We start from the raw sequence: 13,230 nt of genomic DNA on the forward strand, positions 1-13,230 counted from the left end.
TCTCTCTCTGCTTGTGTCTTCCTCTCTCTCTGCTTGTGTCTTCCTCTCTCTGCTTGTGTCTTCCTCTCTCTCTGCTTGTGTCTTCCTCTCTCTGCTTGTGTCTTCCTCTCTCTCTGCTTGTGTCTTCCTTTCTCTCTGCTTGTGTCTTCCTTTCTCTCTGCTTGTGTCTTCCTTTCTCCCTGCTTGTGTCTTCCTCTCCCTGCTTGTGTCTTCCTCTCTCTCTGCTTGTGTCTTCCTCTCTCTCTGCTTGTGTCTTCCTCTCTCTCTGCTTGTGTCTTCCTCTCTCTCTGCTTGTGTCTTCCTCTCTCTCTGCTTGTGTCTTCCTCTCTCTCTGCTTGTGTCTGCCTGTCTCTGCTTGTGTCTTCCTCTCTCTCTGCTTGTGTCTGCCTGTCTCTGCTTGTGTCTTCCTTTCTCTCTGCTTGTGTCTTCCTCTCTCTGCTTGTGTCTTCCTTTCTCTCTGCTTGTGTCTGCCTGTCTCTGCTTGTGTCTTCCTCTCCCTGCTTGTGTCTTCCTCTCCCTGCTTGTGTCTTCCTCTCTCTCTGCTTGTGTCTTCCTCTCTCTCTGCTTGTGTCTTCCTCTCTCTCTGCTTGTGTCTTCCTCTCTCTCTGCTTGTGTCTTCCTCTCTCTCTGCTTGTGTCTTCCTCTCTCTCTGCTTGTGTCTTCCTTTCTCTCTGCTTGTGTCTGCCTCTCTCTCTGCTTGTGTCTGCCTCTCTGCTTGCAGCATGCAGTGGTTTCACAGTAGAAATGCAACACAGATCATGTCTAAAGGGATGGATTGGCAGAGAATGACACTTATTCAGCTTTTTCCTGCCACATCCTGCACCAGCTGAAGGTGTGATGGTCCTCATCTCCTTCCTGGTGTGCTGGGTGCTCCCTTGCTGTAGTTGCAAGAGGCAACACTTGCAGCTGGCGAGTGGCTCCGTACTCATTCAGCCTGTTGCATAGCTCCTGCCTGCCAGGGAGCAGGATTTTCCTCTCTTTTTTCCTGTGCTGGGGTCACCAGAGGGATGGGAGCTGTGAAGAGATGGCAAAAATGGCATCAGTGTCACCTTTTTCCTTCAGGTTTATCCGGATGGGATCCGGCATATCCGAGCAGATAAGAGAGTCAATGAATGGAAGACACCAGGGAAAAAAACCATTGTAAAATGTGCTGTGAACCAGAGACAAGTGGTGATAGCTCTGACTGGAGGAGAACTGGTGTACTTTGAGATGGACCCAGTAGGTCTGGGGGGGGATTTGGGGTGAGGTTGGGATTTTGGGTGAGGTTGGTGGAGTCAGGGAGAGCCTGGGGTGTTCTTGATCCTTGATCAGTCTTGCAGGAAAAGACTGTACTGAAGCATCCTTCTGGAACAAGCAGATCTGTCTGTGGCTGAGATGATTTCAGAGCTAATTAAAGTCTCTGAATTTCATAACCAAACTGGAAATTGTCTTTATTCTGTTGCTACTCTGGCTCTTCCAGTTGTATCTCAAACACGGCAGTAAAAAAAACTCCAAAACACCGCCTTAAAAAAATAAAAAAAAAAAGCAGGGGAAGGGCGTGGGGAGATTTTTGGTGCTGGTGAGCCCCACTGGGTGGGTGATAACCTCCTGTGTCCTCTCTCAGTCAGGGCAGCTGAATGAGTACACGGAGAGGAAGGAGATGTCAGCTGATGTGGTCTGCATGAGCCTGGCCAACGTGCCCCCCGGCGAGCAGCGCTCCCGCTTCCTGGCTGTTGGGCTGGTGGACAACACTGTCAGGATCATTTCCCTTGACCCTTCGGTGAGTGGCTGTCCTCTTCCTGCCTCTCCAGTGCCTTGAAGTGTTCAGAAGGCTGCTCCAGAGGTGGGCTTTCCATACTCGAGTGGATAAGCAGGATGGAGTGGTTTTTCTCTGTGGTTTGGGTGAGAGCGTGGCCCTTGAGCCTGACCTGTGACAGATTTCCTTGGTTGATCCAATCCCACCTGTGCTTGGAGGTTCAGCTGATGAAATACTAAAGAATTTTCTTCTTTTTTTGTTTTGGTTTGGTGGTTTGTGGTTTGTTTGTTTTTTCAATCTTTTCTCATACCTGTAGTAAAAGCAGACTCATTCTGAAAGCAGGTCAGCAGCAAACCAGCCTTATCACTCCTCTGCCTGCAAGAGGCAAGTGTTCAGAGGGTGACTGAAGTACCAGAAATTTCACTCAAATCTCCATGCTAAATAGCTGCAAATTGTGCAGGAACAGCTTGGAAGGATCTAGTTTATTTTCTCCAAACCCAGGGCTGCTGCAACCACTCTTTCTTGCCAAAATCCACAGAGCCAGTATCTCTTGTGACTTCTTTTTTTTTTTTCTCTGTGCTGAATACTTTTTAATGGAGATTTCAGGAGGCATCTTTAAGCTCCTTGGATGGAGCTTGAATTATTCCCTCTTGCCAAGCCTTGCTGACTGGTGTGGTCCCTTTTTTTTTGTCTCCTCCAGGATTGCTTGCAGCCCCTGAGCATGCAGGCCCTGCCTGCACAGCCTGAGTCTCTCTGTATCGTGGAGATGGGAGGCACAGAGAAGCAGGATGAGCTGGGGGAGAGGGGCTCCATTGGCTTTCTGTACCTGAACATTGGGCTGCAGGTAAGAGCTCTCTTATTTGTTTTTTTTAACAAGCAGCAGGACAAGAGGAAATGGCCTCAAGTTGCACCAGGAAAGGTTTAGATTGGGCATTAGGAGAAACTTCTCCAGTGAAAGGGTAATTAAACACTGTCATGTGGTTGAATCACCATCCCTGGAGGTGTTTAAAAGCCACAAAGATGTGGTGCTGAGGGACATGATTTAAGCACTGGGCTTGGTAGAGTTGGGTTATAATGGTTATGGAATTAAGTTATTAAGTCTTGATGATCTTAAAGGTCTTTTCCAACCAGAACAATTCTGTGGTTCTGTGAGGTGGTTGTTTCTTGGTGAGTGTTCCCTTGAGAGACAGATTGCAGTAACAGCCTTCTCAGCCTGCAGCCTGACACAAATCCTGACTCTTCCCTTCTGGTTACACCACATTTAGCACACTGTGGCTGGGGAATTCACTCTGTGTACTTGGTAGATGTGCAGATTTCCCCAGAAGTTCCTAGACTTGGAACTAGTCAAGAGGCAGAGTAATGTCACAGACTTATTGTGCTTGTCCCTTTCCAGAAAGAGGGCACATTCTAAAAAAAATCCCTGGGTCAAGTACTGTAGGTCAGTTCTGCAGAAACTGCCTCTAGGGCAGAGTATCAGGGGAGTAACTTCCCCCAGCCACAGGCTCTGCTCTGGTAACTCTGCTCTTGCAGTTTTTTGTTGCATCCAGTACTGACTCTGATCTTTGACCCAAAAAATAATTTTTTGACAATTCAACGTGTAAAAATAATGAGAGCAGTGTAGGTTCTTCATGTGCCTCAGGTTTGATGTCAGGATGCCTGCTCTTTCTTATGCAGCATGAATTTTGGGGTAAATGCTTTGTTCTGGCTCTTATGGTTTGTTTTTTTTTTCGTGCCTTACAGGATGCACCAAGCTTCTTTTTTTTTTTTTGGGGGGTGGGGGGAGCAGCTGTTGTTTCTTTTGGGGGTGGGTTTGTTGGTTGGTTACTTTGCTTCACAGTGATTCCTTTCAGCCCTGTAGGAAATGATTCCTACTCAGTGTGCAGGAAACAAGGTTTTTCATGGGAAGAGCCAATTTAGAGAAGAGTGTGGGGGCAGAAGGGAGTTGTGGCAGAAACTGGGAAAAAAAACCCACTTAATTCCTCGAAATCATAGAATCCTAGAATGGGCTGGGTTGGAAGGGACCTCAGAGCTCATCAAGTCCAACCCTTGATCCACTCCCCCCGTGGTTCCCAGCCCATGGCACTGAGTGCCACATCCAGGCTCTTTTGAAATATCTCCAGGGATGGAGAATCCACCCCTTCCCTGGGCAGCCCATTCCAATGCCTGAGCACCCTCTCCAGCAAGAAATTCTTTCTCATGTCCAACCTAAACCTCCCCTGGCACAACTTGAGACCTCTTGTGCCCTCTTGTCTTGCTGAGAGTTGCCTGGGAAAAGAGCCCAACCCCCCCCTGGCTCCAACCTCCTTTCAGGGAGTTGGAGAGAGTGATGAGGTCTCCCCTGAGCCTCCTCTTCTCCAGCCTCAACACCCCCAGCTCCCTCAGCCCTTCCTCACAGGACTTGTGCTGGATCCCTTCCCAGCCTCCTTGCTCTTCTCTGGACCTGCTCCAGCACCTCAAGCTCCTTCCTGAGCTGAGGGGCCCAGAACTGGACCCAGGACTCAAGCTGTGGCCTCCCCAGGGCTGAGCACAGGGGCAGAATCCCTTCCCTGGACCTGCTGGCCACGCTGTTCCTGAGCCAGCCCAGGATGCCATTGGCCTTCTTGGCCACCTGGGCCAAGATGCTCCAATCCCCCAAGCATCTTGGTTGCCCTCCTCTGGACTCTCTCCAGTAGTTCCCTGTCTCTCCTGAACTGGGGAGCCCAGCACTGGATGCAGTGTTCCAGCTGTGGCCTCCCCAGGGGAAGAGGGGGAGAATGAGCTCCCTGCACCTCCTGTCCACTCTTCCTTGTGCTGAATCCCAGGATTCCCTTGGCATTCCTGGCAGCAAGGGCACACTGCTCCTCCCCAACCTCCTTTCAGGGAGTTGTAGAGAGTGATGAGGTCTCCCCTGAGCCTCCTCTTCTCCAGCCTCAACACCCCCAGCTCCCTCAGCCTCTCCTCATAGGATCTGTGCTCGAGTCCCTTCACCAGCCCAGTTGCCTCCTTTGGACCTGCTCCAGGACCTCAATCTCCTTCCTGAGCTGAGGGGCCCAGAACTGGACACAAAATTTAAAAAAATTACAGAAGCCTCAAAAAATTGATGGGCACTTGTTCCTCTCCACAGAAATCTTTAGTAAAATATTTCTTGGTGAAAATTTATACGTCTTGGTGAAAATTTATAAATCTTGGTGAAGGTTTATACGATCTGAAGAGAAACCAGAGTATAGTGACTTGTAGCTTTATTTCTTCCCTCTAATCTTGATTTTAACTTTGTGTTTTGCTGCTGACAAGAACGGGGTGCTGCTGAGGACTGTCCTGGATCCTGTCACAGGTGACCTTTCTGACACCAGGACCAGGTACCTGGGTTCCAGACCCGTGAAACTCTTCCGTGTCCGAATGCAAGGCCAGGAGGCGGTAAGAGGGGAGCTCCTGGAGGAGGGTTTGGGGGGGAGAAGGTGCAGACCCAGCCCCCCAATACAGCATCCCAGTTTTCCTTCACGTTGGCTGGGGTGGGGAAGCATCCTTGCAGCACACCAGGACCCTTTGGGTAAGGGTGTGGGAATGAAAATGACTTCATCACCAAGCTGCCTGCCTGCCTGCCTCACAGTTTGTGCTTTCACAAACAACCTTGTTCTTGTTGGTGTTCCCCTTCTTGGGAAGCAGTGTGGAGTGCTGCCTTGCCTTCCTTGACCCAGGACTTATCTGACCCATGGGCTGTGTGTGCAGTGTTGTCTGGAAAGCTCTGAGCAGATTTTTTTGGGGGCTAAGAGCAGAAATCTTTACCCCTTGACTCCTTGATGGCAGTGAGTGGATGGTTGTCTCTTGCTCATGTTGAAAATGGCTGAGCCAGGGGCTGGACAGCTGCCATTCAGGGGTCAAGGAAAATATCTGTGGGATTTGGCATAGCAGGAATAATGTTTTTCATCAGAAGTGCCATTTCCAGCCTTCCTGATGTGGCACTGGGGAGATGAGCCACCCCCTGCTTGACTCATTTTTGGATGACACCTTCAGAGTTGAGAAATCTTTTCAGTCAGTGCAGGGGGCTGGACTGGGGAGTCTGAGCTCTGCTTTAATGCAGTGGTACACACAGGGTGAGGCTCCCCAGCTTGCTCCTGCCTGGCTGCCAGCTGTATCCTGGGTATCCAGCTCCTATCCTGGAGGTGAGGAGCAGGGAATGCTTGTGGAAGAGCTGAGAGCTCTTTCTGTCAGACCAGTCTTGGTTCCTTGTCTCACAGCATGGTGAGAAAAAACATGAAGCTTGTGGCCAGACAGTGGTGGGCTCAGAGGAGGAGCTGTCAGTGTTTCAGTGTAATTCCACCTTTTGTAACTCAGGCAGAAAGTGATTTAGCACTGGAATTGATTTAGCCAAATGTGTAAAGTTCAGAAGGCCACGTGCTTCCTTTGCTCCCCTTAACTTGTTTGAAAACAGGCTCCTGATAATTTTAAGTAAATTCCACTTTAGACTCCTACAGCATTTGACAAAGCAGTCAATATTTATTTTAAAAGAACTGTTCCCATTAGAGCACTGTTTAAAAAAAAAAAGATATGAGAGTATTTATTCATCTTAGCTTTTACAGTAAGTTTTAATTGTCCCTCAGTTTGAGCATCTGTTGTCTTGATGGTGCTTCAGAGTCCTCTTGGTGCTGCAGGCAATTTCCAGATCAAACTCCCTGGACAGCAAGCAGTGTCTGAGGGGCTGCTCTGAGCTGGGTGGAGAATTCAGTTATTCCAGAGGGGGAAAGCCCAGCCCTGTGGACCCATTTCTATTGCCAGGAGTGAGTTTGCCCCTGTTCCCACCCCTAACAAAGATTTTTTTTTTGTGTCCTCCCCAGGTGCTGGCCATGTCAAGTCGTTCCTGGCTCAGTTATTCCTATCAGTCCCGTTTCCACCTGACTCCCCTGTCCTATGAAACTCTGGAGTTTGCCTCTGGGTTTGCTTCTGAGCAGTGCCCTGAGGGCATTGTAGCCATCTCCACAAACACACTGAGGTAAGAACTTACAGGGAAAACACAAACACCTCCAGGCCAAGGTGCCAGGAAGAGGAAGGAGTGGTGAATTCTCACTAGAATTTCAAAGGAAAGAATTAGACTGATTCAACTTGAGAAGTAAGGGTTATTTTGGGGGTTATTTGATTATGGGTAATGATTTGATAGAAACACTTGGGTAGGTTTTGGGGAAACAAATGGAATACAGGGCTAGCTGTGCTGTCAAAAAGAAATAGGGTCTGCTTCTCTGATCAGATTGTCAGCCTCAGGGAAGTATTTAATAAATGTGACCCCATTCTGTGCTAGGATCTTGTGGTTTGGGATCTGAAAACTTTGCAGCAAGCAGCCCACATGATTTAAAAAAATCAGAGTCATGGTGGGTGGATTTGTTGCCTTTTGAAAGTTCAGCTTGGGTAGATATTAAAAAGATAAATACAATAAAACACAGATTCAGGAGCTCTGCTTTATGCACTGGAGCAGGTGCTTGTTTCATATCTGTCCTCACTGAAATATTTCAGCATTCATTGCTTTTAAAGGAGTCATTCTTTCTGGAGAGACTTGTGGTTTTTAGTAACAGAATGCCAGAAGAACTGGCATTTCAGCTGGCAAGCCACAGGAAGAAGGAGCTGGCATTGCCTTTTTCATAACTGTTTTAATTAAAGTGCCTCTGAGGAGCAGTTGATGACCTGTCAAAGTCTTTATTCAGATGGTGTGTCCCCTTCCCCCCTCCTCTTTGTTCCTCTCAGGACAGTCTTGCTTCATTACCACAGAAACCTGTCTGAAAGGGACAGGGAGAGCCCTTAAGTCCCTGTCCCACAGTGCAGGACCCATTTAGGATGCTGGTTTTGCTATTTCTGGAGCTGTCTGGTCCAAGAAACTTGCTGCATGTCTCCAGCACTTAGTTTCACAGACATAAAGCTCAACTCCAGCTTTTTCCTTGTTATCCAGCTGCTTTCAGACCTCGTTCAACACATGTGCCATCTTTATCCTCCAGGATTTTGGCACTGGAGAAGCTGGGAGCTGTCTTCAACCAGGTTGCCTTCCCGTTGCAGTACACACCCCGAAAATTTGTCATTCACCCAGAGAGCAACAACCTGATCATCATTGAGACTGACCACAATGCTTACACTGAGGCCACCAAGGCACAGAGGAAGCAGCAGATGGCTGAGGTAATTGGGGTGGGGAACAGGTACACACATCCTTTCCCCAGACTGAGACATTTCCTCTGACTGTTTTGAGGATGTTTGGGTTTGGGAGGGGGGTTATTTTCTTCTCAGTGTTGTTTCCAGAATTGTTGATTGGGAGAAATAGCTCCCCAGACACCTGCTCCTTGGGCAGGGCAGAGCTGATGTTGCTGTGTTCTCAGCTGCAGAGGTTTCCTGGGGAAGGAGCTTGGGGCTGGCAGAAGTTTTGGGATTTGGTGGGTTTTTATGTCTTCACAATCTTCCCCTGGATCACCTGGGGAAATGGGGAAGATAACAGAGCAACAAGGTGGCTGGGAAGAAAACCCACTGAGCTGATCTTTTCTCCTCCCCTTTAATGTGCCATAGGAAATGGTGGAGGCTGCAGGTGAAGATGAGAGGGAGCTGGCAGCAGAGATGGCTGCAGCCTTTCTGAATGAGAATCTTCCTGAGTCCATCTTTGGTGCTCCCAAGGCAGGGAATGGGCAGTGGGCCTCTGTTATCAGGGTGATGAACCCCATCCAGGGAAACACATTGGATCTGGTCCAGCTGGAACAGAACGAAGCTGCCTTCAGGTGAGAAGCACTGCCAGATGCTGCAAGAATCTCTGCTTTTGGTGACTCTTTGGTGGGGTGTTCTCTTTCTTTTGCTCAGCTGTTAAAGAGCTGAAATCCAGATGCAGTAACACCTCATCAGGAGACAGGCTTGAAATTCCAGAAGTGATTGGGCCACGTGCTTCAAGCTTTTGCCTTTCCTTCCTTTCCCACCCTGCTCTGTCTGCCTGTGACACTTAAGAGCTGGTGCTCCAGATGTGTTTGCTGGACCTCAGTGTTTAAAAGACCAACACAGGGGTGCAAATGACAGATAAGAGAGAGGGGAAGAAGGGAATGTGCTGCTCTCACTTCCAGGTAGACTGAGGAGAGATGAAAGGGAAAGGAAGTGTGAGAAGGACTGGAGGGCAAGACCAACACAACAGCCACAAAGAACACCGAGTGCCTCAGTGGTTGAAGTGGAATTAAGGCATGCTCATCCACAAGGCTGGCTCAGTCCTGTTTTGTCCAGGATTCCCAACCTGGCAGCAGGCAGGAAATAACACTGGAAAGTGAAGAAAGCTGTATGTACATGTCCAGATTGGAACAGCCTTTGGGAAACAGTTTCTAGTGCAGCTTTACACACTTTTAGGCAGCGTCCAGCCTGTCAAAGCATAAAAGCAATGCATGGGGCATAGTGGAACCAGAAAAATTAATGTTTGGGGCATATGTGGTAGCTTGGAGCACACTTTTTTGTACAGGGAATGTGGAGGAATGAAGGGCTTGGCATTGAGCACTGCCCTCTGGAAGGAAAGATCCTTGTGGGAAGGGGGGCACCCGAACCTCTGCCTGGCTGGGGCCAGGGTGTGCTCTGAGGGCATCCCGTGTGTCACTGTGCCAGGGTGACAGTGATCTGCTGGCATGTCCTGTCAGTCAGCATGTCAGTCAGCATGTCAGTCAGCTTGTCCTCTCCTCCCCAGTGTGGCTGTGTGCAGGTTCTCCAATACTGGTGAGGACTGGTACGTACTGGTGGGAGTCGCCAAGGACCTGATCCTGAACCCCCGCTCGGTTGCCGGGGGGTTTGTCTACACCTACAAACTGGTGAACAGTGGGGAGAAGCTGGAGTTCCTGCACAAGGTGAGAGGGGTGACAGACAGGGTGGTTTACAGGCAGGGCTGGAACAGCTGTGGCTTCAGCCTGACCACAGTAGTAATGCTGTATGAACCCTGGGCAGGATGGAAGTGCTGATGTTGCTCACTGCAAGCAGCCTTGGGGAAAATCAGCTGCCTCCTACAGGATCAGGACAATCAATTCAGACATTGGAATGGGCTGCCCAGGGAGGGGGAGGATTCTCCATCCTTGGAGGTTTTTAAAAAGAGACTGAATGTGGCACTCAGTGCCATGGGCTGGGAACCACAGTGGGAGTGGATCAAGGGTTGGACTTGATGATCTCTGAGGTCCCTTCCAACCCAGCCCATTCTATGATTCTATGAATACTGGATCCAGTTTGGGGCTCCCCTGATCAAGAGAGACAGGAAACTACTGGAGAGTCCAGGGGAGAGCTACAAGGAAGGTGAAGGGACTGAAACATCTCTGCTGTGAGGAAAGACTGAGAGCCCTGGGGCTTTTGCAGAGCTGAGGCTTGAACACAAATCTCCTGAGGGTCCCAGTCCTTTGGCTTGACTGCAATCTTACCCATCTAATGGGGTAAATGGGAAAGGGGAAGTTTTGTACATGCCCCTATTAGGGAGGGGAGAACAACAGCTCTGTTTTGGTTTTGGGTATGAGCTTAGAGACCTGCTCTGAGCACTTGGTTCCCAAGTGAACTGATCCTTGGGGTGACTTGAGCCTTGGTGCTGATGTTCTCAGTCCTTGTCTGACCTCACGAAGCTGCTGTGAGCTGTTGTCTCTCCTTGGATGCTGTTTTTGTTGCCTGATGATCAGGTTGCTTGACAGGTCTCAGGGTTTTGGCAGAACTCTGAAAGCAGAATCCTCTTCACCTTTCCACGTGCTTCCAGCAGGGCTGAGGTTTGAGCACATGATCATTTGGAAAGGAATGATGCAGCTTCCCACTTCCTGATGCAGTGAGTGGGTTCTGTACTGCACCAGGGCCTTTTCTGGTGCCACTCAACAGCCACTTAAAAGTTGACAGTGCCAGTGGTGTGTGAAGTAACTTCTCTTAACCACTGCAGCCAAGCTAGGAAAGCTCTCTGCATGTTGCCTCTCTCTGCTGTGGTTGATTCTTTTGGATGGATCAGTGGTGGGAGATTTTTCAGCCTTCTTTGAGTTCCTGGAATTGTGGGCACCCCTCTTTAACACTTTGTTCAGTGGCAGCTTCAGAGCATCTGTCACAGAGGACTGAATTAGATTCATGCCCTTGCTTTGAAAACAAACAACATGGATGGATTCAGGCAAAGTATGAAATCTCTCTTGGGGATAAATCAAAACTAAGAACCGAGCCAACAAGATTCCTGGTTTTTTTGCAGAGTTCTTCCCAGCACTCCCCACACTTCAGTGAAGGTTTTGTTGTCTCTGTATTGCCCAGAGCTCTGGTAACACCACGTGTGCTACTGCTGCAAGGCCTGCAGAGGCCTCACCTTCTGCCCCTCAGGCAGGAAAAGGTTGTGATCACTCTTTTCTGCTGAAAGCCTTGGCGCAGGCCAACTGAGCCATTAACTGAACCCATTGTGCAGCTTGGTGCAGGGTCAGCTCTTAACCTGGCTCTCACAGTTGTCCTCTTGTCTCTCCAGACCCCTGTGGAGGAGGTCCCTGCAGCCATTGCTCCATTCCAAGGGAGAGTTTTAATTGGAGTTGGAAAACTCCTGCGCGTGTACGACCTGGGCAAGAAGAAACTTCTTCGGAAGTGTGAAAACAAGGTACTGCCTTCTGCTCCTCACCAGGGCTGTTCAAGCTTTGCACCAGGGGTGAAACAAGGGTTCAGCTGCTGCTCCAGCCCCAAGTGTGTCTGTGACATGCCTGGTTTCTGCTGGATGCATCCAGAGCAACGCAGGGAGCTGGATGCATGTCTTTCCTGCAGTGGTGTTGCAGGTTCCAGCTGGGTTCCTGCAGGAGTTCCCCAAGCCTGCACAGGCCATGCCTTTAGATGCCTTCTCCAGAGACAAAGCAGCTGCTGGAAAGGTTTTTTGTGCTTTTTGTAATCAGCAGGCTAGGGGCAGAAACTGGAGTGTGCATATGATTACCTCTTCAGCTCACCAGGATCTTGAAAAGGAGATTTTCCCCTTGAAGTAGGTGATCTTTTTAACTGAGCAATTCCAGTACTTTAGGAAAAGAAGTAGCAGAATATGGTTTTCTAACTCTTAATTGCCTGCTCCTCCCTTTGCAGAACCTGTGCCAGTTCTGCTTATTATTGCACAAAAGAACTTCAGCAAGCTCACAGGCAAACTGGGAATTTGTAGGGCAACGTTTTTGTGTGTGTTGGGTATTTCTGTGTTTTAATTTTGTTTGTTTGGGGTTTTTTCCCCTAAAATAAGACTCGCGCGAGAAAACAGAACCTTTCCTTCTCAAATCTCCCATGCCCTCAGTGGAGAGGGGCACTCAACCAGGTGTTTTATCCTTTCTTTCTCAAAAAAGCACATTGCCAACTACATCTGTGGGATCCAGACCATTGGGCACAGAGTGATTGTTTCAGATGTTCAGGAGAGTTTCATCTGGGTGCGCTACAAAAGGAACGAGAACCAGCTCATCATCTTTGCTGATGACACTTACCCCCGGTGGGTCACCACAGCAACTCTCCTGGATTATGACACCGTGGCTGGAGCAGACAAGTTTGGCAACATCTGCGTGGTGAGCGTGCCTTGGAGAAGTCATATTTTTTCCTTAAAACATCCATGATTTGTCTTAAAAGAATGAGAATCTGGGCTTAGCTGGAGGCAACGCCCTGTACCATTCGCGGGGTGACCAGCTGTCAGCAGAGCAGGCAGCCACAGTTTTTATCAGCTTGTTAATTAAAACAAACAAGTTAAAGCATGAGTAAGTGAAAAAAAAACCAAACAAACCCATACTTCTGAAGCATTCAATAATGATGAAATTGCCCCAAAACTTGCTGTGATATTTACGTCCTTGAAATGAAGCTCGTGACTGTGAGAGAACCTGTGAGGTCAGGTGTCAGGGTCATCACTCTTCACTTTCACTGGCATTTCACTTCCTCTGTCACCTCCTCTCAAAAGCTGGCTGTGTCAGTTGCCAACACTTCCCCACTTGGCTGGATTTCAGCAAGGGGAGGAGGAAAGAGAGGACCACCTGGTGTCTCTGCCAGAGCTTTCATCTCTTTCTGAAGTCTGGCTGGGGTCCTCTGGAGTGCAGGGTTCAGTGAGTGGCTGACACTTGCTGCCTGCAGCATTTTCCTGGCACACCCAAATCAATCCTCTTTGGTCCATCAAAATGTTTCCTTAGCAGGAACCACCTTCAAAAGGTTGGGATGGTGCTTCCTGGGTTATCAGGCAGAGTCCAGCCATGAGGTCCTGGCCATGGTTCTGAGTGAACCCGTGGCCATCAGTCTGGACAACATGGCTCTCCTTTAACTCTTAAGTCCTTGTTGGGTTGGCAAAGGGGTGATTTTGCAGGAAGCATAAAGGGATTTCAGGTGGAGTCCACAAAAAACCATCCCAAGCATTCTTCAGAATAATGTGCTGCTTCTCTGCAGCTTGTCAACTCTTTCTTCCTCTTTCAACCCAGGTGAGACTGCCTCCCAACACCAACGATGAGGTAGATGAGGATCCCACAGGCAACAAAGCCCTCTGGGACAGAGGCCTGCTGAATGGAGCCTCCCAGAAGGTAACAGACTCTTCCTGGGAAGCACAG

The 13,230-nt window shown here is 49.1% G+C and overlaps 1 protein-coding gene across 2 annotated transcripts in view; it reads left to right on the forward strand.

Moving 5' to 3' along the window:
• SF3B3 (splicing factor 3b subunit 3) overlaps window positions 1-13,230 on the forward strand; it is a 38,581-nt gene that overhangs the window by 22,142 nt on the left and 3,209 nt on the right. For both annotated transcript variants that reach the window (XM_071757068.1, XM_071757069.1), the window contains 11 exons: window positions 1,063-1,218; window positions 1,604-1,759; window positions 2,436-2,579; window positions 5,006-5,128; window positions 6,547-6,701; window positions 7,693-7,867; window positions 8,249-8,454; window positions 9,390-9,546; window positions 11,160-11,285; window positions 12,001-12,213; window positions 13,105-13,203. In XM_071757068.1, the coding sequence (XP_071613169.1) occupies window positions 1,063-1,218; window positions 1,604-1,759; window positions 2,436-2,579; window positions 5,006-5,128; window positions 6,547-6,701; window positions 7,693-7,867; window positions 8,249-8,454; window positions 9,390-9,546; window positions 11,160-11,285; window positions 12,001-12,213; window positions 13,105-13,203 (1,710 nt within the window). The remainder of the gene's footprint in view (window positions 1-1,062; window positions 1,219-1,603; window positions 1,760-2,435; window positions 2,580-5,005; window positions 5,129-6,546; window positions 6,702-7,692; window positions 7,868-8,248; window positions 8,455-9,389; window positions 9,547-11,159; window positions 11,286-12,000; window positions 12,214-13,104; window positions 13,204-13,230) is intronic.

The sequence above is a fragment of the Heliangelus exortis genome, chromosome 13 (assembly GCF_036169615.1).
Source record: "Heliangelus exortis chromosome 13, bHelExo1.hap1, whole genome shotgun sequence".
NCBI classification, from domain to species: domain Eukaryota; kingdom Metazoa; phylum Chordata; class Aves; order Apodiformes; family Trochilidae; genus Heliangelus; species Heliangelus exortis.